This window comes from Gymnoscopelus braueri, assembly GCF_963280865.1.
Source record: "Gymnoscopelus braueri genome assembly, chromosome: 21".
NCBI classification, from domain to species: Eukaryota; Metazoa; Chordata; class Actinopteri; order Myctophiformes; family Myctophidae; genus Gymnoscopelus; species Gymnoscopelus braueri.
The window spans coordinates 47,706,082-47,731,754 of record NC_137623.1 but is presented as its reverse complement, the minus strand read 5'-3'; the positions used below and the strand labels follow the sequence as shown (position 1 = coordinate 47,731,754).

Below are 25,673 nucleotides of genomic sequence, written 5' to 3'. Positions count from 1 at the left end.
GATCTACAAGCTCACCCTAACCCTATGAGCTTGTATATCTGCTATTTTTGAATAGCCAAAGAAATCTTAAAATGACACAGATGCGTTCCCGGTCCTTAATGGGTTAATCTATGGCACCTCCTGCACCCCCATATCAAGGAGAAACATTCACATCAAAAATATAAATAAATGAACACTGTTCAGGGTTAGCAGCAAACATTCAAATTCTCTCTTTTTTTTCTCTCCTCAAACTCACAGGCCCAGATCTAGTTCACCGAGATACACATTAGCAGCAGCATTTAAAATGCAGCTCAATGCCATTTGTCACACCTGCTTTTTAGGTTCGGTGTGTGAATTTTCCCCTCCGATTTCCATTTCCTTGCTCGTTCTAACTCGGGTCGGACGGTGGTATGCAGAGGAGCCTATTGAAACATCATGAATACACGCATGTCCTGTGCTCCACAATAAACACCCCCCCCCCTCCCCAACACCCCCCCAACACCCCTTCTTCTTCTTGAGAAGCATCCAAAGTGACCATCATCTCTCTCTCTCTCTTTCTGTCAAAAAAACTGCCATATTTTACCCAGCTGAAATCTCTCCTAAAGCCTCATGACAAATCCTGTTCAGCAGGACACAAAAGACGCTGTTTAAAAAGCTCTTTCTCTCTCCTCTCTCTTTTCCTCTTTCCCACTCTCTTTCGCTCTCTCTGTCATGCCCCCCCCCCCCCCCACCCGTTCTCTCTAAGTCACTTCGTTAGCCCTTCACTTCCTAAGCGTTTCATTGGAGGAAAGGGCAGATAAAACCGCGGGAGACGGAGGACTGAGTGACACTGGGAGCGGTTCGGTGCGTTAGTAGGAAAAGAAATAGCCCCAGACGTCACAGTGGCCAGATCCCATATGGAGTAGCAGTGACGGCGGTTGTGTGTGTGTGTGTGTGTGTGTGTGTGTGTGTGTGTTGGGGGGGGGGGCTAGCAGTTCCACATTTGGCAGATGTTTACGGTGTAGCAGAGACTGTGCCGTTAGCCTAATCCCCGGTGATGTGATTTGTACACACACCCTATCTTCTCCAGAGGGAGAGCAGAGGCCTCTGGGCCTCGCCCTGGATGTGTGTGTGTGTGTGTGTGTCTAAAACCCCGTGCTCCTCCGCATTGCGTGGCTCAAAGGTTGCATTATGGATGGGTTTTACATGTGAAAAGTGATTTCCGTTGCCGTGTATAAAGGAAGGGGAAGGAGGAGGGGGGGAAAAAAACTTTCAAACAGCACAAGAGCGTCATCATCAATGTTTGGTCCCCAGTCACATTCCGGTTTGCTGTTAATAATACTTATTTGACTCTGTGTGGTCTGCACTATAGAGCAGACCACACATATATTATAAACATATATACATATATTATGTAAAAGAAAATGTAATGGTATTTTTTCTTTAAAACCTTTGAAAACAGAGTTTTCATTGTGATATATATATTATATATACAGTATATGTAGGGAACCAATACTATAGACTATTTTCAAATTTTCAAATTTTCTAAAATAGTCAAAGTGGTTAAACTTGATGCTATCTGTATACAAACAATTTGCTGGGGACCCACTGGAACCCCCTCACGGGGCACTTTGAGAAGCACTGATTAACTACAGTTTCAGGGCTTAATCACCTTTGGTCTCCATATACGGCAGGGGGACAGTACAGTACATGCTGCAAAATTCTGCTCAGAACATGAAGAATTAGTTAAGAACCTGAAACACCTGACCCGCGTTTTTGTTTGTTCTCTCTCTCTTCTCCCAGCTGGTGTGGAAGAGGAAAGCGAGGGGAACCGGAGAGAGACGGATGGAGGTCCGGGTGCTGCGGCGGGCGGCGGTGGCGAGGGCGACCCGCCGCCAGCGCCCCCAGTGCTGCGCATCAGCCAGCTGGACGCCTTCGAGCTGGACTCGGCTCTGGAGCAGCTGGTGTGGGAGCGCTTCTCCCAGTGCTTCCAGAACTGCCGGCCGGGGCCTGCTCACCCCGGTGGAGCCCGAGCTCAGGTACCGTAGACCCCCCCCCCAGGGTTGCCAGATCTACTTATTATAATTTCCCCGCAAGATTTTATTTGATAATAGCCGATCTACAAGCTCACAACGCGTCGCATCGCGACGCGTTGTGAGCTTGTAGATCGGCTATTTTCAAATAGCTGATGTATATGTTAAAGTGTTCATGTGGCCCATAGTCGCTTCTTTTGGGCTGGTTTTCCTAGACCTGGTTGCTTGTTTCTCTCAGAGAATCTGGCAACAGATAATCAAAAATGTTGTTTGCATAATCGTCAGAATCGTTTACATCTGTAAACATCTGTTGATCATGAGTGATATGTTCCAATGCTCAAGGCAACAAAAACGCAATGAAATCGTCAATCGCAATTCTTTGTATGTCAGGGCCTTGCTGCAGCTGCTACTGTGGAGGTTCACCATGTACTCGGGCAGCGCCACGGTGGGCCAGGCTCTGCTCAGCCTGCGCTACCACAACACCCTGTCATCCTCCACCCGCTACAGGTGACTATCAATCAATGAATGAATGCTTTTATTTAGCACATCAGCACTTCCATGACAACAATCACACAATATCACAGAGGATTATTTCCATGGTGGTCCTCTAAAAAACAAACAATCACAACATAAAAATGTCCTCCTTGCTCTCTCTCCTTCCCTCAAGTTAACTGTCAATTATTTTCTTAGCTCAGCTTCATTTCTTTTTTTGATTAATAGAATAATCCACAAGCAGGTTAATTATTATTTAATTTAAAAATAAAATTGTGTATCAATGAATCAGTTAACCACTTGAGCCCTATTTTATTCTACACAATGATATCATGCAACTAGAAGGTACTGTTCCTGAAGAAACAGTGTGGGATCGCTAAGAATGTTGATGGTATTGAGTATTGATAGTGTTAGTAGAGTTAAAGGTTTGAAAGGTTTAAAGGTTTTAAAGGTTTTAAAGGTTTTAAAGGTTCTAAAGTTTTGAAAGGTTCTAAAGGTTTGAAAGGTTTAAGAGGTTTGAAAGGTTTGAAAGGTTTGAAAGGTTTAAGAGGTTCTAAAGGTTTGAAAGGTTCTAAAGGTTCTAAAGCTTTGAATGGTTCTAAAGGTTTGAAAGGTTTAAGAGGTTCTAAAGGTTTGAAAGGTTTAAGAGGTTCTAAAGGTTTGAAAGGTTCTAAAGGTTTGAAAGGTTTGAAAGGTTTGAAAGGTTTGAAAGGTTTAAGAGGTTCTAAAGGTTTAAGAGGTTCTAAAGGTTTGAAAGGTTCTAAAGGGTATTTACTTTAAATTATTTTTAGTCACTTTATTTACTTTAAAGTATTTTTTACTAATTTTTACAACTTTTAAGTATTTTTACTATTTTTTTCAACTTTTAAGTATTTTTACTCATGTTGAGTACTTTTAAGTATTTTTACTCAGTATAAGTACTCTTAAGTATTTTTAATCAAGGTACTTACTTTAAAGTATTTTTAGTCACTTTATTTACTTTAAAGTAGCTTTTACTAATTTTTACAACTTTTAAGTATTTTTACTCTTTTTATCAACTTTTAAGTATTTTTACTATTTTTTTCAACTTTTAAGTATTTTTACTCATTTTGAGTACTTTTAAGTATTTTTACTCAATATAAGTACTCTTAAGTATTTTTACTCAAGGTATTTACTTTAAAGTATTTTTAGTCACTTTATTTACTTTAAAGTAGCTTTTACTAATTTTTACAACTTTTAAGTATTTTTACTATTTTTATCAACTTTTAAGTATTTTTACTATTTAAAAAGTGAAATATCTCTAAAAGTACAAATTATTTCAAAAAATTCTAATGGTAGCCAATATGTCCTAAGTAGGCTGAACGTTATAGAGTTGGAACGGAGTTTCTATCTAAAAGTATGAATTTCTCCATTGAAATGAATGGGAGTTTTTTAGAAGTAAAAAGTGAAATATCTCTAAAAGTACAAATTATTTCAAAAATTCAAATGGTAGCCGACATGTCCTGAGTAGGCCGAACGTTGAAGAGTTGGAACGGAGTTTGTAGCTAAAAGTATGAAGGACTAGTTAGCCGTCAAAAAACGGTGTTGACAATAACAGTAGTGTGATCGCTTTAGCGATCCCACAATAACCAAAAAATAGCCAATCTCCAAAATGGGCTATTTTCACTATTTTGAAAGTTTTTCTTTTTACATTTTTGTACACATACACAACACAGGGATTGATTCATCGATTACTTTTTTAAATTATCAATTATTCTTCATAATCGATTAATTCGATTAACTGCCGCAACCCCCCCACTACAGGTCCCTGTCCCGCAGACAGAAGCTGGGTCTGGCCCTGCTCACCGTCGGGCCCCGCTGGCTCCAGGAGCGCTCCCACAGCCTGCTGCGGCCCCTGGGCCTGGCCATAGGAGGAGGAGACGGCGGGGGGCCCCTGAACCGGGGCCTCAGACACTTCCTGGCCCTTGTCTCCGGTTTGACGCAGATCGCCAGCCTCGTCAACTTCCTGGTTAGTTAAGGGAAAGTTAGGCCACGTTTGTTTTGTCATCTGCTAAATAAATGCTTACTAATATAGCTAATGATCTAATGATCACCAATGTATTCATAAAGGTGTCTAATAACACCACTCACCTTCCAACCCAACTCCATAGCAGTGGTGTAAAAAGTTTTTTACTTAAGTAAAAGTATCAATACCACAATCTAGAAATACTCAGTTACAAGTAAAAGTCCGGTATTTCGAATTTACTTCAGTAAAAGTACAAAACTATTGGCATCAAACTCATAATGCAGAATCTCCCATTTCACAAGTTCAATATTTATACAATTATTTAGAAAATATCTACAAGCTCACAATGTGTCGCATCGCAACGCATTGTGAGCTTGTAGATCAGCTATTTTCAAATAGCCGAAGTATATATAAGGCTAAAGTGGTTAATGCATGTTTTGTGATAACAATCTAAATCTACAAAGAAACTAGTAACTAAAGTTTTCAAATAATTGTAGTGGAGTAAAAGTAAAAGTATTGAAAATTGGAAATACTCCAGTAAAGTAAAAATACATCAAAATTGTACTTAAGTACAGTACTTGAGTAATTGTACTTAGTTACTTTACACCACTGCTCCTTAGGGAAACCTCACTGGGAGCCAATCAAAGTTGGCGTACCCGCCCTCACAATTTGATGGATAGGGATTATAGGCCCTCTGAAAAGTAGCCGTGGCCGACCGGGAGTAAACTTTTACTAAAAACTAATGATTGGAATGGATTCAGCACCCCCCAAAACTCATAATTAGACATCCAACAAGTTCATAATGGCCAATGTTTTATTGCGCATGCCTTCCGGCTACCCCAGCTGTGATTGCCCCCACAAAGTTTCCCCAAGGAGTTGGGTTGGAACTAATTGAGAGGTACAGTGGTTCTCAAAGTGGGGTCCGGGGACCCCCAGGGGGATACCAGGGGGTCCCCAGCAAAATGTGTTAATATAGCTTCACAATCATTTTATACCATATTTAACCATAACCATATTTTATACTTTGACTATTCAAAAATAGCAGCTCTGATCTGCTATTTTTGAAAAATTGTGAACATTTTGTGCAAATCTTTGAATATATATACTTTTAAAGCGAACATTTACGAACACTGGGGGGTCCCTGGAACAATATATTTTGAGATGGGGTTGTCCGCGGCCAAATACATATAATTTTGGGGGTCCTTGACATGAAAATGTTTGAGAACCACTGGTGTAGTAGACACCTTTATGAACACATTGGTGAAAAAAGGTATTGGTAAGCATTTCTTTTTCCAGATATATATATATACATAAACTTTGGCTAACTTTCCCTTAACTTAAGGTGTTCCTGAGGAACGGGCGTCACCCGCTGCTAGCGGAGCGGGCGGTGGGAGCGCGGGCGGTGTTCAGCAAGGCGGAGGCGGCGGGGGGCCGGGACGTGGCGTACCAGTACATGAACCGCGAGCTGCTCTGGCACGGCTTCGCCGAGTTCCTCATCTTCCTGCTGCCACTGGTCAACACCAGGAAGGTCAAGGCGGCCGTGAAGTCGCTGCTGAGCGGCGCCGGAGAGGGCGCCGCCGGGGACGGGCAGGACGCCAGGGATGGCCTGGGAGCGTGGAAGGTAATAATGCCATCAGTGTGCTCTGTTTTCCTAAAATAATAGGGGTGCAGCAATTAGGCAAATATAATTGATTTAATAAATTATTTAACTCATTGACTGCCATGGACGAGTTAACTCGTCGAATTCTGCCAGGGCTCACACTGCCAACGACGAGTTTGGACGAGTAAAAAAAAAAAACAGAACCAGGAGATAACGTGATCCAAAGATTTACTGCTCCATTCACTTCCTGGTTAGCTTATTACTTAAAAATCCTGTATCTCGGCTCCTGTGTTGTTGTTTTTTGTGATGTATTTTTGCCGAAACATGCTATTTTTAACAGCGTATAACAAGCGAATGGAAGGCATGACATTTAAAAATATATATAATACCTATATAATTTTTTTTAAACTGCACTCTGCAATTAATCGAAGGAGTAATCGATAGAATAATCGCTAAGCAAATAGTCAATAGTTGCAGCCCTACTGTACTTTAACTGCTGTGCTTACGCTGGCGACTGAATCCCCCCAATCAATAAAGGTCTGTCTGTCTGTCTGTCTGTCTGTCTGTCTGTGTAAAGGAGTGTGGGCTGTGTGGGGAGTGGCCCACCATGCCACACACGGTGGGCTGTGGCCACGTGTTCTGCTACTACTGCATCAAGAGCCACGCCCTCGCCGACCCCGCCCTCACCTGCCCCAGGTGCGGCGAGGAGGCGGGGCCACCCGAGCCAGTCAGGCTGCCGGTGGAGATGACGGACATGGGAGGAGGCAGGTGATGATGTCAGGAGGATGGAAGCCATCACTTCTAGTTTTGAGTTGAAAATTTAACATGGTTGGATTATAATGTTATAATTTTGTATAACTGGTCTGAATGGAATATGACTTCCTACTGTATTAAGGATAATTCCTTTTAACAGGTTGTTCATGAAAGTCCTTGCGGTCTTGTTTCCAATGAGAACCTGTGAGCAATTAGGGGTTAAGAGTCTTGCTCAGGGACAAATTTCATTTCATCGACACATATGCTGGCCTGGCCTGGAATCGAACCTGGAGCAACCAGGGCCTCTGGCTCCCTAGGCGGGCTCACTAACCACTCAGCTATGGCCGCCCCTCATATTGACACATAAAGACGAGCCGTCAGAATTAACCACTTTTTTCAAAAGTTGTGAAAATAGCAGACCTACAAGCTCACAACGTGTCGCATAGATCTACAAGCTCACAATTTTTGATTGGCTACTTTTCGCTGTTTCACTGTTGTAAGACAAGGTAGGTAATTAATGTACGAAAAAACATAAAAAATTTAAATGTGGATATTTAAGGTTTCTGCCCAACAGCAATGATATATATATATATATATACACAGTAGCCTACATACAGTATTAATGGAAAACCATAATTCATTTGATCACAATCCACCATATTATGAAAAAGTGGCTAAAGATAACTTTGTAGTGAAACTAAAAACTACATTTGATCCATGGGAACACAGGTTCCTTTTTCAATTTCCTGAAAAGTAATGCTTTTGGACATAAAACGACGATAATGGAAAACTATCATTCATTTGACCACAATCCACCATATTGATGATGAAAGTGATAACTTTGCAGTGAATTAAAGGGTTTAACAGTTGGCCTGACAGTCAGGCATTCACAGCGTATATATGACTGGTATTCAGTCTCAATGATGTCTGTCGTGTTTCCTGAACACACACACACACACACACATGGCCCTGCCATGTTTAATGTATGTGTACATATATTGACAAGGCTTCGGCCTCCCTCACCGTTTCCTCTCCCCGGCTGGACTTTGGAACAGAACTATTTGTCTTTGCTGCACTGGACTGGACTCTGCAGCAGAGCATCACACACAGAGCATATATTTGAGGAAGGACCGTGTTGATTTATGCTCCAAATTTTGTGTGTGTGTGTGTGTGTGTGTGTGTGTGTGTGTGTGTGTGTGTGTGTGTGTGTGTGTGTGTGTGTGTGTGTGTGTGTGTGTGTGTGTGTGTGTGTGTGTGTGTGTGTGTGTGTGTGTGTGTGTGTGTGTGCGCGCGTGTGCGTGCGCGTGTGTTTGTGCGTGTGTGTGTGTTTGTTGAAATGGGAATATTTGTTCTGATGAAAAATGCAAGAAAGTCAGTTGAATAAATAATGTGGGGGAGAATTTATGATGCCTCTCTCATCATGGACCAAATTAGCATTCGTTGTGTACTTTATTTTTTATTTATTTATTTGTGCCTAAAATTCTATTTCGACATCATTAAAATTGATAGAGTGCTACCTCTCGGGTGTTTATTTGGTTAAGTGGAAAAGAGAGAGAGAGATGTGGGGGATTGGATTGGGTTGGGTTGGTGGGAGGGGGGGGGGGGTCCTAACAATCAGCACACTTTTCTCTCTAGACAGGCCTAGTGCATTCTATAACCCCCATCATCCCTTTTCACAGCCCCCCCCGACATGCTAGAGATCAAGGGGGCAGCCAGGGGCGTGGATTGACTCGACTCTCTCTCACTCGTACATATACACACTCACTCAATATCTCCTTCTCTGTCTCTCTCTCTCTCTCACATTGACAATCTCAGCCTGTTTCGGCGCTCGCTCTCCCTCTCTCTCCCCCTCACTCCATCTCTCATACACTGTGCACACAGACAGTCATCTCCCTCGCCCTCTCTCTTTCAGTCTTTCCATCTCTCTCTCTCTCTCTCTCTCTCTATCTCTCTCTCTCTCATACACTGCACACCAGTGGTGGAAAAAGTACTCACATTTCTTACTTAAGTAAAAAGTATCAATACTGCAATGTAGAAGTACTCTGTCCGGAATTAAAAATTGACTTGAGTAAAAGTACAAAAGTATTGTTATCAAAATGTACTTAAAGTACCAAAAGTAGAAAGTACTCATTATGCAGAATGTCCCATTTCACAAGTTTCCAAATGTATAAAATGTCTAAAAATCTTTTGAAAAGAGCAGATCTACAAGCTCCCAATGTGTCGCCTCGCGACGCATTGGGAGCTCGTAGACCGGCTATTTTCAAATGACCGAAATATAAATAGGGCTGAAGTGGTTAATGTATGTTTTGTGATAATTATCGAAATCTACAAAGTAACTAGTAACTAAAGCTGTCAAATAATTGCAATGGAGTAAAAGTACAATATTTGCCTCTGAGATGTAGTGGAGTAGAAGTAGAAGTAAAATTGGAAATACTGAAGAAAGTGCAAATACCTAAAGTACAGTACTTTGTAAATGTACTTACAGTAAATGTACTTTGTTACTTTACACCACCTCTCTCTCTCTCTCTCTCTCTCTACATTTACACTGCACACACTGACAGTCTTGCCCTCTCGACTCTTACAGTCTTTCCACCCCCCTCTCTTTCTCTCTCTCTCTCTCTCCCTCCCTCCCTCCCTCCATCTGTAATCTCCAGGGCCCTCTCCCCTATAAGGCTGTAGTAAACTGTACCAAAACCCTGGCAGTCATCTCTTTTCCTCGCAGGCGAATTACTCTCTAATCCCTGTAATGAGTCCAAAGATGCTTATTTATTCCCGGAGTTAACCTCCACCAGTGAGCCCAGCCCGGGGCCAAAAAAAGCACCCCCCCCCTCCCAGCCCGAGTGAAGAGCCTTTTGCCTGGGCTGACACACTGAGTGAGAGCAGCAACCCGCCCGCCCACCACCACCCATCACAATCCTACCGACCGACCGTACCCTACTCACACACACACACACCCTCTCTACCCTCCTCGGCCTCTGATCACTAGGGCTTAATTGCTGATTGCCGAGACGATCAATCAGAACGAACTGCGGGCGTGATAGAGAGCCTGTTGCAGACAGCCCGGCTTTAGCTTAACTGGCTCGAGACACACACACACACACACACACACACACACACACACACACACACACACACACATTCGTACTCGGATGAGGGGCAACGAGAGCAGAATATTTCCCGTTGTTGTTGGGCCCTCGTGAGATGAATCCACTGAAGAATAGTGGGGACGTATACTGATGGTTTCTGCATGTTCTACTATATCTAAGAAACTTGACCACCATAACGCTTATTTCTATCTTAAGTATCTCCTCCTGGCTCGGTGTACAGGTACTGTGTGCGTGTGTGTGTGTGTGTGTGTGTGTGTGTGTGTGTGCGCATGCGCGTGCATGCATGTACAGCCTGTAGAATATGTAGGCTATGTCCTTGGTGGTTATACAAGGCCAAAGTTAATGAATTTGAAGGTTTAAGCCATTCAATCCGGGAACGCATCTCTGTCATTCTACATTTCTTTGGGCTATTCTAAAATAGCAGATCTACAAGCTCATAGCACGGCACCGAGTGCCGTGCTATGAGCTTGTAGATCTGCTAATATGTGCAAATCTTTGAATATACATTTCTAACTAAAAAGTAGGATTTAGAAGACATTTGTAGAATCCCCAGAAGCAAATATTTGAGTTAAAAATGTTCGCTTTAAAAGAAGAATATATCTATATTATATATATTCAAAGATTTGCACACATTTTCACGATTAAAAAAAAATAGCTAGATGCGTTCCCGGTCTTAATGGGTTAAGGCAGATACTATTAAACAGGCCCCTCCGTTAGGCTTAAAAGTAAAATATACACGGTGAGCCATGGGGGTTACAGTCCTATATGACTGGTTTGACGTGTATTATATATATATATATATAAAAAATAACATATGGTTGGTTCATCACCATGGATTTTCAAACGTCTCTCCTCTCTCTCTCACGTCAAGGACATTTCCACTAATGAATCTTATAGCCGTGCATATAAAGCCCCCTAGATAGGAGAAAGATTGGTTGTCAATATTTTATGCACCGCGTGCATTTACAGTAATGTACAGCGAGTTCCCACACAGCGAGGGCTGTGGAGATTAAGGATGCATATATGATCAACCTTAACCCATTCAATCCGGGAACACGTCTCTGTCATTTTTCTTGATTTCTTTGGGCTATTCAAAAATAGCACATATACAAGCTCATGAGCTTGTAGATCTGCTATTTTTGAAAAATCATGTATATTGTGTAATATACACTCGTGTATAATTGAGTATATTTTTTAAAGCGAACATTTGTAACTCAAATCTTTGCTTCTGGGGCGTCCCTAGAACAAAATATTATACAAATGTTCGCTTTAAAAGATATAATGTGATAACGCTATGAGCTTGTATATCTGCTGTTTTTGAAAAATCTCAAGTATTTGCTTCTGGGGCGTCCGTGGAACAAAAATATTTTACAAATGTTCGCTTTAAAAAATATATATTCAAAGATTTGCACAATTCTTCATGGTTTTTCAAAATCATGAAGCAGATATACAAGCAGATATACAAGCTCATAGTGCTTGTGAGCTTGAGCTTGTATATCTGCTATTTTTGAATAGCCCAAAGAAATACAAAAAATTACAGTTCCCGGATTCAAAGGGTTAATGCCAGTGGGACATGTCATTGTCTTAACATTCAGCTCGGCCTCACACAGACCTCACCAACCTCCCTTCTCTTTCTGCCTCATATATTATTCCTGCTGCTCTTAATTGAAGTCCCCCAATCCCCAGGAACAAGAAGCAAAAGAACAGAACAGATAAAGAAGAAACAGTGCATTAAAGTCTATTAATTGAGTTAGGTCATGGATAGAATTAGCTGGGAAGTTGGAACAAGGCTCTGGACTTAAAGGAAAGGCAGCTTTTGGCTGTGGCTTAAGCCCCCTATCTGTCTTTTGGATCTTCTTCTCTTTTTTTCCCCTCCTTCGTATTACTCATTCACAAGACTCCGTGCAGTGAAGGAAAAAGAGTCAAAGAATCCCCCCACGTTCCCAGCGGCTATGCAAAGCAATCTGCACATTCACACGCAGCCATTTAGGGAGCAAATTGGCCCCGTGCCCTCCTCCGACGAAGGTTTTTAAGAGAAGGGGAATTAAGGGGGCGTCGAATCCCCTAACTAGATCTCCTTGTTTGATGAGCCTCTTTATCCACCTGTCCCCCCACATCTCCATCCCTTTGATGTGAGGCGTTGATTTTCCTGATTAAATAGTTTTAACCCGTTGAGAACGGGAAAGCATCTCTGTCATTTTAGGATTTTTTGGGGCTATTCAAAAATAGCAGATCTACAAGCTCATAGCGAGCTTGTAGATCTGCTATTTTTGAAACATCTTCAACAACAGCGAATATTTGAATCTTTTTTTAATATTTGCAAACATTTGTAACTGAAATCTTTGCTTCATGGGGGTCCCTGGAATTAAATGTTTTTGAGATGTGGGTCCGCGGCCAAATACATTTCATTTTGGGGGTCCTTGACATGAAAAAGTTTGAGCACCACTGATATTATAGCAACATACGTTTTTCCGAAAACTGTTAGGATTTAGAAGACATTTGTAGAATCCCCCAAAAGCAAATATTTGAGTTACAAATGTTTGCTTTAAAAATATATATTCAAAGATTTGCACACATTTTCACGATTTTTCAAAACGTTTGTAGCTATGAGCTTGTATATCTGCTATTTTTGAATAGTCAAAGAAATCTAAAAATGACACAGATTCTTTCCCGGTCTAAACGGGTTAAAAGTAAAAAGCTCTACTCCGGGGCTCAGTAATGCTGGGTACTTTACTGTACCTATTGTACCTTCCATTGTGTGGCCCTGTGTGTGTGTGTGTGTGTGTGCCTGTTGAATTGTGCATGTGTGGCATTCCTTAATTGGAACAGAGCCCATGGCTCGGCAGATAATAATATGGATAGTACAAAAGCTTTGATTCCTACATGAATATTTTCACTGGGAGAGAATGTTATCATTTAAGCTTATGTCTGGCTTTTTAACTCTTCATTTGAGATGGCTAGGAGGGCCTTTAGAAACCCTTACGCATCACCAATGGAATTATACGGTGGAAAAACCTGTGATATTTCTTATTTAATACTGCCAACTAAATTTGCGAGGCTCGTGGTCTTAAGCTTTCGATTTTTTAGAAACATTTAGGGAATTCCGTCCCATTTGTAATTTTCTCCTTTTTGCCATGTCAAAGATCTCGCCATAGCTTGCGGAGATGCCCCTCTGAGACGTTTCGTTTAGTCTATTCCATTGTGTTAGAATGCCCGACTTGCGGTTGGAGTTAGTACAGAGTCCTTGATAGGGTGCAACCAAAAAGGTTTATTTATTCTGATCGTACACCGACAATACAAAAAATACATGACACTGGAAGCTCTCCACACAGGTGACATGGTGGTGTCCAGCTCTCATCCTACCACCAACTCATGTTTGTTGCTGGCAGCCTTTTATACTCAGCTGGAGGCAATTAGTTTGGACTCCACCATGTCAAGGGGTAGATTACAGAATAATACATCCCTAGCAATTCCAAATACACATTGATTACACAGTGCAAAATACAACTGTGCAAAATGCTATAAAGTGCCAAAAATCAGTAACAGAGGACCTCTCTGTTACACATTGGTTCTCAAAGTTGGGTCCGGGGTCCCCCAGGGGGTCCTTGAGAAGGGTTCCAGGGGGTCCCCGGCAAAATGATTTAATTTAGCATCAAAATCACTTTCACCACTTTAGCCCTATACATCAGCTATTTGAAAATAGCCGACCTACAAGCTCACAACGTGTCGGCATGTGACGCGTTGTGAGCTTGTAGATCTGCTATTAAAAAATATATATATACCGGTATATATATTAAAAGAAAAAGATTGCAATATTCTTGGAACATTTTAACAACACAAATCTTGTATGGCAGACCGTGGCACAAAATATTTTGAGATGGGTATATCCACTATTCGCGGCCAAATACATATTAATTTTGGGGGGGTCCTTGACATGAAAAAGTTTGAGAATCACTGGTCTATTGGATGAAGAACATCTGAAAATAACAGGGGAACACGAAAACCCCCAGCAGAGGTTCCTAGGTGTGCTAGAGTTCAGCTGCAGGTATACTGTGTTAGGAGAGTTCTATGAACACCTGCCAGGCATTGGATACCACAGGGCCCAATTATCATCTCCTCAACCACATCTTCAGCCTAACAGGTCAGGGGGACAATCAATCACACCTAAAATAAGCAGCGCTGGAAAGTATCCAAGTACATTTACTCAAATACTAGACTTATTTTTCTTTTCTTATTTTTTTTTTGGGGGGGGGGCTTTTTTATGCCTTTATTGATAGGATAGTAGGTTGACAGAAAATGGGGAGAGAGATGGGGTGTGACATGCAGCAAAGGCCTTCGGGATCGGGACTCGAACCCGCGACGCGCTGTCAGGCTACTTTGGAGCCTAGGTGTGGCCTTGGAGTGACGCAAAATACTAGACTTATTAGTACAACTTTGAAGTACTTTTACTTTACTTTAGTACGTTTATAGGGAAAACGCTATACTTTTTACTCCACTACAGTTATTTGCAACGTTTAGTTACTAGATTTTGAATACCGACGATCTACAAGTGTCAGGATTGGGAACCCTCAAAGCACAAAAAGAGCGGAAGCTCAGGTGTAGAGAAAAAAATAAGCTTAAAGCGATAGTTCACCCGAATGTCTTTTTTTCTATCGATTAGTCACCCCATGGAGACTTGGATTCATGGATATTTATATATATTTTGTGTCACATTCCTAAGCCAATAATTTGATGACCAGCGGACCGACCAGCGGAAGTCTCCATGGGGTGACTAATCAATAGAAAAAAAACAATTTTGAGGGGTGAACTATCCCTTTAATGTAGCAAAAGAGAAAAATCCAACGACTCAAAGCACCCAGAATAACTCACAAACAACCACCAAACCACAGTTTCTCACCAGAACACAAAAACAGAGTAGTACCTTTATAGAACGTGTATGTCAAACACTAGTGAACCATAAAAGATACACGTCGTACCTGTGTTTTACGGTGTGCACCATTAAAGACTCAGCACTGGCTGACTGACTAAAACAACTATCAAACTAATGACACACTTAAGTGTGGTGGTTAACAAGGGGAGGTGTGGAAAACATAACACACATGCCAGGCTAAAGAATGTTTTTTTGAATGGCCAAAAGAGAGTATAACCAAAAAGTTCCTCAGACCATGACGACAAGCTCACAAAGCATCACACTTGTGAGCTTGTAGATCGGCTATTTGGAAAACTAATTGACACATTTTGAAATATGTTTAAAGGGCAAGACCACTTTGGTAGAGGTTTGGGTTGTGTTGCCATGATGTAACTCCAAAGGTGGACAAGAAATCCAAAATAATTGCTCCATTGATTAGAAATTGATGATTCAAAATATGCTCCTCATTGACTTACAATATTGTACGGTAAAACAGCTTTCAAAGTCAATCTTTTAGCACATAAACGAACGCAAACAAAGTTAATTCAGACAATAAAGAACATCACCAAACCCAGTACTGTTCATCTTTTTTTTATAACAAACCTCTACCAAAGTGGTTTTGCCCTTTAAATTTATTTTTGGGATGAATACTTTTACATTTGGTACTTTAAGTGCATTTTGATGACAATGCTTTTGTACTTTATTCAAGTATAATTTATGGAATACAGGACTTTTACTTGTAAAAGAGTATTTCCACATTGCGGTATCGTTACTTTTACTTAAGTAACAAAATAAGGAAGTAATTTCCTGGGCTTTTATGGTGGATGTGGAGGTGCAGTATAGGGTCCTTCTGGTCACATTTCACTGCCCTGAGAAAGAGGGGGTGGCATTGTTTAGGGAATATATGAAATGTGGATGTTCTTTTTTTGTGTTTGTGACCCAAGACATTTCAGCATCTATATATGATCTGAGCAGTAGTTCCCAAACCTTTTAGCATCCGAGACCCAAGAGAGAAATCCGATGTCTCCTCAGGCCCCAAACTAGTGAAAATAGCCAATTTATGAGCTTGTAGATCTGCTATTTTCACTACTTCTTAATTCAAATTATTTTACTTTTTTAAATTGTATTTATGACATTTTGTTTCTTTAAAAATCTCTTGTGTTTTTTTTTATCATAATTTTTTTAAAGGAAACATTTACCCATAAAAATTTGGTCCACAACCCAAAAATGGGTCCCTGACCCACAGTTTGGGAAACAACTGATCTAAGACGTGTGTGCGTCAATGTAAAAGTGTTGAGTTGAGGGGGTGACTGCGCCAAGAGGGAAAAATGTGTTCATCCGCCCCCAAGGCCTAGGCTATGATTAATTCTGAGGTTGATCTCTCTCCACTGCTAAATTACACATATAATTAGAACTGCAGCGGAAGTGAGGTTACACATCCACATGTTAAAAAAAAAAAATATTTTGTCCACCCTTTTATTTGTGAGGTTCATTCGCCATTCTTATAACTCTTAACCCATTTAGACCGGGAAAGCATCTTGTATCATTTTAGATTTCTCCCCGCGGACCCCCATCAATGCATATAATCCATCCCAAATGCATATAATTCTGGGGGTCCTTGGCAATGAAAAGTTGGAGCACCACTGATATAGCAACATACTGTTAGGATTTAGAAAACATTTTTAGATATTTATGTGGCCGCGGACCCCCATCTCAAAATGTGTTGTTCCAGGGACCCCCCAGAACCAAAGATTTGAGTTACAAATGTTCGCTTTAAAAATATATATATTCAAAGATTTTCACACATTTTCACGATTTTTCAAAAATAGCAGATCTACAAGCTCATAGCGCGGCCGCGCTATGAGCTTGTAGATCTGCTATTTTTGAATAGCCAAAGAAATCTAAAATGACAGAGATGCGTTCCCGGATGGAATGGGTTAATAATATAATTTGCAGGATACAGATGGAAGCGACACGACAAAGAGTGGATGCGTCACTCCAAGGCCATTAATACTCTCCCTATTCTGAAAAGTAATTACTTTTTGTCAGCTATGATTTTGCTTGTTTTTTCTCCACTTTCACCACGACCACATCTACTGTACACTAACTGATGAATATCCTTCTCCCTGTAAATGGGAAGGCCACCATCTCCCCCAGCATTAACTCAGGGGAAGTTAAGAGATATCTAGTTGTATTACTCTTGATTATTTGCACTACAAAATGAAAGGATTTTTTAAAATCTATGATTATATATCCTCTGTTGCAGTGGTTCTCATTTTTTTTTGTGCCAAGGACCCCCAAATTGATATGTATGTGGCCGCGGACCCCCACCTGAAAATAGGTTGTGCCAGGGACCCCCAGAAGCAAAGATTTTTGTTTAAATCTTAAAATGTAAAAAAAAACTAAAAAAACATCTTCAAGATGTTTAAAAAAATATCAGAAGCTCGTAGCGCTATGAGCTTGTAGATCTGATATTTTTGAATAACCAAAGTATTAAATATGGATAAAGGGGTTAAAACGATTGTGACGCTTTATTAACACATTTTGCTGGGGACCCCCTGGTATACCCCCAAGGACCCCTGGGGGTCCCCGGACCCCACTTTGAGAATCAATGCTCTGGTGGACTGATTTGAAGGCGAGACTGTAGAATGTGTTGAATATGAAAATGTATCTGTAAATCCTAGCAATAGTATTGTTGTATTTTATTATTATTATTTTGTTTGGTTTGGTTTGGTTTGTTATGTGTCCGGTATTGTTCAGTATGGTACTGTATAGTCCTTTGTCTTGTAACAAAATACAAAAAAAATATTATTATATATATTGAAAAAAGAAAAGAAAAAGAAAATCCTTCTCCTGCTAAATACTGGGTATAATGTTTCCTCCAAAGCCCCGTGCAACAGCACATTTGCCCCTAAACACCGTGAGCGTGTAAAAACCTGACAGAACATTAAATTATAGCCTGACTTCTGTTCCACACATGTGGACAGTGGCGGAAAGTACTCAAGTACTGCACTTAAGTACGACTGTGAGGTACTTTTACTTCACTTGAGTATTTCCATTCTTCTCTTGTTTTTTTTACACTCCACTACATCTCAGAGCCAGGCAAACAAAATAGACTTTTCACTCCACTACAATTATTTGACAGCTTTAGTTTCTAGTTACTTTGCAGATTTAGATTATTAATTCAAAACATATCCATTAACCACTTAAGCCCTACTTTATACATGGGTTAAAGTTAGGGTAGCCGGTCTAAAAGCTTGTAGATCGGCTATTTTAAATGAAGTTGGGTACTTTGTGTGTACCTTTTATTTGGAACTGTACAGTAAGTCTATTTTGATGCCAATTACATATGTTCTTTTAGTCAAGTAAACATTTCAATACAGGCCTTTTCCTTGGATTAGAGTATTTTCATAGTGTGGGATTGCTACTTTTACTTAAGTAAAAAAAAAAAGAGTATTAAAGAGAAGCCTTATATAATTTGGCTATTTGGCACACGTGCCGCGGTGCGATGTGTTGTGAGCTTGTAGATCTGCTATTTTCAAAGATTTGTATACATCTGAAAATGGGACATTCTGCACAATGAGTAGCCTACTTTCACTTTTGGTACTTTAAGTATTTGTTGATGCCAATACCTTTGTACTTTGCTCAAGTTAATTTTGAATAGAGGACTTTATATGTAGAGTATTTCTACATTGTGGTATTGATACTTTTACTCAAGTAACACATGTGAGTACTTCTTTCATCACTGCACAGATGTGGAGAGCGTGCTGCAGACTGCGCCCTTCTTTCTTTTTTTTCCTCCACTGTTTGCTTTTCAACATCCTCCTAGTCAAATACCGAGGCTAAAGAGATGGAGGCAAACCTCACCTGACCTAGCTTCTGATTGGTCGAGCCGGGAAACGGAGCGGCAAGGGGATTGGATGGACGGCCAGAGGGCATCATGGGGGATTATACACAGGTGTGTGTTGTTGTGATCATGCGCCTGAGGTAAGAAGAAGAACCTGCTGGGGTTTGGGGGTTGTTTATTTGTGTGTGCGTGTGTGCGTGCGTGCGTGCGTTCGTATTTGTGCATGCGTGCATGAATGTGTGCATTTGCGCATGCCTGCGTGCATATGTGCGTGCATGTGTGCATGCGTGTGTGTGTGTGTGTGTGTGTGTGTGTGTGTGTGTGTGTGTGTGTGTGTGTGTGCCCGCGCACATGCACGGGCACGTATGTGTGGTGCGTGTGCGTGTGTATTTGTGAGTGCGTGCGTGTGCGTGTGCGTGTGTGTGTTTGTGTGTGTGTGTGTGCCTGTGTACGTGTACGTGCATGTGTGTGGCGCGCGCATGTGTGTGTGTGTATCAATTGTGTGCACATGACAGTCTAGAACAGACTTAAATGAGCAATAATCTGCTCGCATCCCTCCAGATGTCCCAGTGAATTTCCTGTGGCTTAAGGCACCAGCCGAGTTGCTTTGAAAGTTTTGATAACTTCTAGCAAATGTGATTGAACCTCTCTCTGCCTGTTCAGGAATGTAGCGCCATCGTGCACACACACACCGTGCGTTTCCTATTAGGAACCTCAAAGAGAAGAGGAGGACACACGTTTAGCTCCTGTATAAAACCAGAAGGCCCTGCGGCTTCTTCCTTGTTATTATGTCTTTGTTTTTCGGGACGTTGCGTTTTAGAGAGATGTCTGGGTTTACACACACGTTTGGGGGATAAAAAAAAATAATAATCTTCCTACCTACCGTGTTTCATTTGAGCAAAAGACACATTTCCCCTCAGAAAGTAAGCGTATGGAGGAAAAATTATTAAACCATTACGTGCCGGCCAGATAGATGTCATTACCAACAGAAGATTATAGACGAGAACGTTCCGAAGTGCATAACTGTTCTTTAGTTATCGGCAGTTGAATATAGCTTGTTTTCACCAAATCCAATCTGGGAAAAGAAATCAGAGATAAATGTATTTTTTATAAATCTGATAACGTTAGTCCGGGCGGGCTGGAATTGGTTTAGATCACGTGATTTCCGGGTGTATTCTTCTTTGGGAGTCCCAGGATCAGTCACAGGTTGCGGAAGAGCGCCCTGTATCGTAATCACTGAAAACACCAACTGACGTCTATAGACATCCATGGCAGTCATTAATACTATTCATTGGTTCAATATCCTTCCTATATTCAAATTGGCTAATAGGAGGACCGGCCAGTGGGCGGGCGGACCGATGCCACGTCACTATGACTCTAGGCTGCCCTAGCGCGTCTGATATCTGGTCTAGAGGGGCGGGTTCAAAATCTCCGTGGGCTCCCATTGATTCACCGATCTGTGCGCCCGCCCCCACGCCACGCCCCTCCTCCTCCGCCAATGTGCAGTATTGAGAGCCCTGACGTCACAACATTTGGAGCGACGCCCACTGCACTCTGGTTGGTTGGGGAAATTAAAGGTTGACTCCCAGTTCCTATGCCAGGAACGTCAACAGGCTGGTCCAGGCTCTTATTTTTGAGCAAAACGTGAAGGAAAATAAAAGCCTGGAGATCGAGGCTACTATGACTCAGACATAACCATAAGCGAACCCATACAGTATATAGGCACTCGAGGGTCTTGTTACTCTGACAACAAGGCCCTCGACACTATGACTCAGACATATCGATCGGGTGGGATCGGCAGTGCGACGTAGGCTTGAGCTTCTAGTCCAGGGGTCTTCAATGTTTTCAGGCAAAGGACCCCCTAGCTGAGAGAGAGATGAAGCAGGGACCCCCCCCTCTATATTGTATAAAATTGTGTTGCAGATTATTATTATTTTGTTTTACTTGGTCTGCTTTTTTCCCCCTCTACACCTATACATCTTTAGCTAAAGTTCTCCTCAGAAAAGGGATGCTAGTGGTTAATGTAAAAGATATCATGTCACACAAAGATTTTTGCGGCCCCCCCTGTAGTAACTCTGAGGACCCCCTAGGGGTCCCGGATCCCGTCGAAGACCCCTGCTCTAGTCTATAAAACCCCACTTATACAGTTTCGCTTATAAAATATCAGATCTACAAGCTCCCAACGTGTCACAGCTGCTATTTCCACTACTTTTGTGTGACACTCTTGTATCTACGTCATACAAAGGCATTCATTTACCAAAAAAAACTAAACAAAAAACATGAACATTTGAAACACGGATATGAGGTTTCCGCCCGACAGCAAAGATATATAAATAAAATATGGTGTGTCATTTGTGTCCCAGGGAAAGGTATAACAAGAGGAATGTCTCTGTAAAGGACATGTGTAGGCAACACTCCACACAATGGCCACGGCAAGGCAGAAGATAGAAGCCTAACCCTGTTAACCCGTTAAAACCGGCGGGAACGCATCTGTGTAACCACTTTAACCATCATTTTAGACTTTGGCTATTAAAAAAAAAGCAGATATACAAGCTCATAGCGTGGCACCTGCCGAGTGCCGCGCTATGAGCTTGTAGATCTGCTATTTTTTTTTTTATCGTGAAAATTTGTGCTATGAATATATATTTTTCAAGCTACATGTTTTAACTCAAATCTTTGCTTCTGGGGGGGGGTCCCTGGAGCAACATATTATTGAGATGGGAGTCCGCGGCAAAATACATATCATTTTGGGGGTCCTTGACATGAAAAAGTTTGAGAACCACTGATATATAGCAACATATGTGTTTTCAAAAAACTGTTAGGATTTAGAAGACATTTGTAGAATCCCCAGAAGCAGAAGATTTGAGTTACAAATGTTCGCATTCAAAATATATATATATTCAAAGATTTGCACAAATGTTCATGATTTTTCAAAAAATAGCAGATCTACAAGCTCTTGTATTATCTGCTATTTTTGAATAGCCAAAGTATAAGATAATGGTTAAAGTGGTTCAAATCTAAAATGACATATGCTTTCCCAGTCTTTAATGGGTTAAAGCAGGAGGCTGCATGTGGGATATAATGACAAACGTTATTTGTGCATTTCACCATCTTGGTATCTCTGCCTTTTTGCCAGGGAAGATGGTAGGGGGGAAAATATATATATATATTTTTTGTCGTTGCCATGGTTACTTGCGTGTGAATGTGAGTCTCGGCTCCTGGAGGAGATCAGTGAACCCACACGTGTCAGCCAGCATTAACCTGTTCAACCCCACACACACACACACACACACACACACACACACACACACACACACACACACACACACACACACACACACACACACACACACACACACACACACACACACACACACACACACACACACACACACACACACACACACACACACACACACAGTATTAACCTCCTCAACCCAACACATACACTATAGGTCATATACATTTAAACACACACACGCGTAGCATCGTCAATACTAGCGCTCAATCGCGAGCGGAACTTAACATCGACTAAATTTATATACTCTCTCGAGTGAACAGTGTTACAGCCTGAAAAGAAAGAGCCGTAAGCGCATGTTGTTTGGCATAAACTACAAAATGTCTCTTAAATCGACTATGGGATTGTTACTTTTAAAATACTGAGTGAGCAGATAGGGTCTGGCAACACAAGGCTGTTCTCCAGCCAAGCTGCAATTATCAGTTCCACAAAAGAAGTTAGCCGTATAACCACTTTAACACTCTGTTCCTAGTATAAAAACTGACCTGAGTTGCAATTGTCCAAGCCAAATGTCTACGCCAAATATAGCTGATCTACAAGCTCACGTTTTGTGGGGGCGAACGACTGTTCCCCCCCAGAGTAAGGATGTTGGGGTTCAAGTGGTTTTTAATGGATCCCTTGGCCCCAAACCTTAACCTCACTGGGAAAGGTTCTGCCAGATGCTGACTGTCACAAAGTGGGAGTGTGAATGGGCACCAAGTCAGTAAAAACTGTGAAAGGGCAAAAAAAAAAAGAGGAATGGAACAGAAGGCAATCTTGCAGAAAAATCATAAAGGTTTTAATTTGATCCAGGCCAGGACAAACGAAAATTGCAAGAAGAAAAAAAAAAAACACAACTGAAGACAATGCAATGCAACTCAAAAAAATCTAGAAACTGAGATTAACTCATTGACTGCCACTGATGAGATTTCTCATAATTTTTCTCCAAGGCTCAGACCGCCAATGACGAGATTCTCGTCATGTGGTGTTTTCAGTGGTTTTTACGATAGAGGGCGCTCTTCCGCAGCCTGTGAATGATTATGATGATGATGAAAATGAAGAGTACATGACCCAGACATTTTTGCTGTATCTAATTCTTGTTTTTATTTTTACTAAACTGTTTTTATTATGTTCTGCATAGTAGTGAATATCTGTCTGTCATTTAATGTCACTATGAATTGAGTACAAAGGACCCCAATGGAAACAAGCCAACGGCTTTCTTGTTTTTTTAAAAAATTCCTATTAGCCGACCTTGTATTGTACTGTATACTTTCATGTGTTTTTTCTGCAAACGTCTAATAAAGTATTCAATCAATCAATCATAATCACGTTATCACAACAAAATGAAGCTGGTTTCATTTAGTATTATAGGATTTATAAAAGTCAAGATTTTCTCTGCATTCTGTTGCTTTTTGGCGAAAACAAGCCTCATTCAACTGCCCAGAACTATAAAACGGCACGTTTTTTTCCCCCAAATTCTCTGAGACCCCCTTACGTCTTTTGAGGCATGGTCGCAGGGTGGATCGTTGTGAAGGATAATATTCTATGATTTTTCAAAGGTTAGTGAAAAACGCTCTAAATCGCTGGCAAGGGCAGCCCATGGACGATGTTTTAACTCTGGCAGCTAACAGAGAGGCAAAGCTTCAAACATGGCAGCTTGCCATGGCCTGGAACTAAATATTTTGAGATGGGGGTCCGCGGCCAAATAGATATCATTTTGGGGGTCCTTGACATGAAAAAGTCTGAGAACCACTGATATAGCAACATAAAGTTTTTTCAAAAAACTGTTAGGATTTAGAAGACATTTGTAGAACATATATTCAAAAATGTGCACAAATGTTCACGATAAAAAAAAATAATGCAGATCTACAAGCTCATAGCGCGGATCTGCTATTTTTGAATAGCCAAAGAAATCTAAAATGACGCTGATGTATTCCCGGATTGAATGGATTAAAGAGATTCCAGTCACAGCAAAATGTGCACCTTCTGTGTGACTGGGATTTTACAAATTACATAACATCTCAATAGGAATATGTGCTTTTCAACTTGAACATATGGGAGAAATTAGTCTACAAGAGGTTTGATCTGTGACACTGACAATATAATGCAGTAGTCTATCTTCTGTCTACCTTTCGTTTCTGTCAGGCTTAAACCTTGTATGTCCAAAACCGTACCTTTTTTTAAATGATTATTTCAAACGTGATTTCAAATTGTGAAAATAGCCGATCTACAGGCCGTTGTGAGCTTGCAGATCTGCTATTTTCACTACTTACGTGCGACACTCTTGTATGATGAAGTTGAAATATGGTGATATGAGGTTTCTGCCTGACAGCACCGATATATTTACTGTCCTTTTTTTAATCTTTATAGTATATCTATTTTTCTTTGGGAAGGTCGGGGCTGTGTAGATAGAGGTCATAGGTGTGTGTGCTCATATACAGAGCCTGCGTCCTTCACAAGTGATGCTGTAGCTGAAAGCTGGATGACCATGGCACTAATACAATTTGATTCCAGCTCAGGCTATGTATTATGTTTTATGTTATGTTACTTTAAGTACTGTGGTAGAGTTTTATTATGATAGGTAGGTTCCGACGTTGTAGATCTGCTATTTTTGCTATTTCTGAACTTGAATTCTGAAAAGTATACAGCTTTTGGACATAAGAGGTTTCCAATTCGACAGAGATGATATTTTTTATTGTCCTTATAGGGCTTTATTGTCCTTAGAGTGTTGTTTTGTGTTTGTGTTATCTTTATAACATATCTGTTTTCTTTGGGTCAAGGTCAAGGTTGTTGAGAGGTCATAGGTGTGCATACAGTATACAGCAGTGCCTTCACAAGTGATTCTGTTGCTGAAAATCTGGAAGTCCCATAAACAAAATAATAATATAAAAAGCAAGTAAGTAAGTTGTCCTTAAATTGTATTATTGCACTAATACAATTTAATGACAGCTATGTATACTAAAGAAAAATCTATTTTTATGTTATTATTTTTGTTTATGTTATTATTTTGTATATTAGTGCACTAATACAATTTAACCACTTAAACCCCAGCTATTGTGGGGGAAAGCTTTAGCTGAAAATAGCAGATCGACAAGCTCACAATGCGACGCAACGGTTACGCAAACCTGTTTTTACGTTATCATTTTGTTTATGTTACTATTTTGTTTATTAGCGCACTAATACATTTTAATGACAGCTCAGGCTATTATGTAGTCTTAAAAATATCTTGTTTTATGTTGCTCACATATAAAATCACCCCCCCCCCCTAATTAATCCATAAAGTGTGTGCACCTGTTGAAGTATAGCAGTCTTACATGCATAACGCAGGTGGCCTTTGTGTCTCTAATGGTTAATGTTTAACTAGCATCATATGGATGCAAGGAGAGAGAAAAGGCAATTTATTGTAATCATCCATTTTCCGAGATTACCGTTATTATTTGGATTTTCTTTATCCTACTTGGCCAGAGAGCAAAAATCTCCACTTTGTGTAATAATACAAGATGGTTTATTATCCTTGCAAAAAGGCAATGAAAAAAAGAAAAAAGGAATGGCTCATAACCACTGGTGGAAGAATTATTCACATTTTTTACTGACAGTAAGTAGAAGTATCAATACCACAATGTAGAAATACTCTTTTACAAGTAAAAACTTGGTATTCAGAATTTACTTGAGTAAAAGTACAAAAGTATTGGCATCAAAATGTACTTAGAGTA

At 40.7% G+C, this 25,673-nt stretch overlaps 1 protein-coding gene across 1 annotated transcript in view; it reads left to right on the top strand.

Annotated features, from left to right (window-relative positions):
- pex2 (peroxisomal biogenesis factor 2) overlaps positions 1 to 8,207 on the top strand; it is a 19,275-nt gene extending 11,068 nt beyond the window's left edge. Inside the window, 6 exon segments of the mRNA XM_080417756.1 lie at positions 1,762 to 1,964; positions 1,966 to 1,997; positions 2,382 to 2,498; positions 4,266 to 4,470; positions 5,810 to 6,088; positions 6,645 to 8,207. Of these exon segments, the coding sequence (XP_080273882.1) occupies positions 1,762 to 1,964; positions 1,966 to 1,997; positions 2,382 to 2,498; positions 4,266 to 4,470; positions 5,810 to 6,088; positions 6,645 to 6,839 (1,031 nt within the window). The 3' untranslated portion in view covers positions 6,840 to 8,207.
- Positions 8,208 to 25,673: the final 17,466 nt, after the last annotated feature.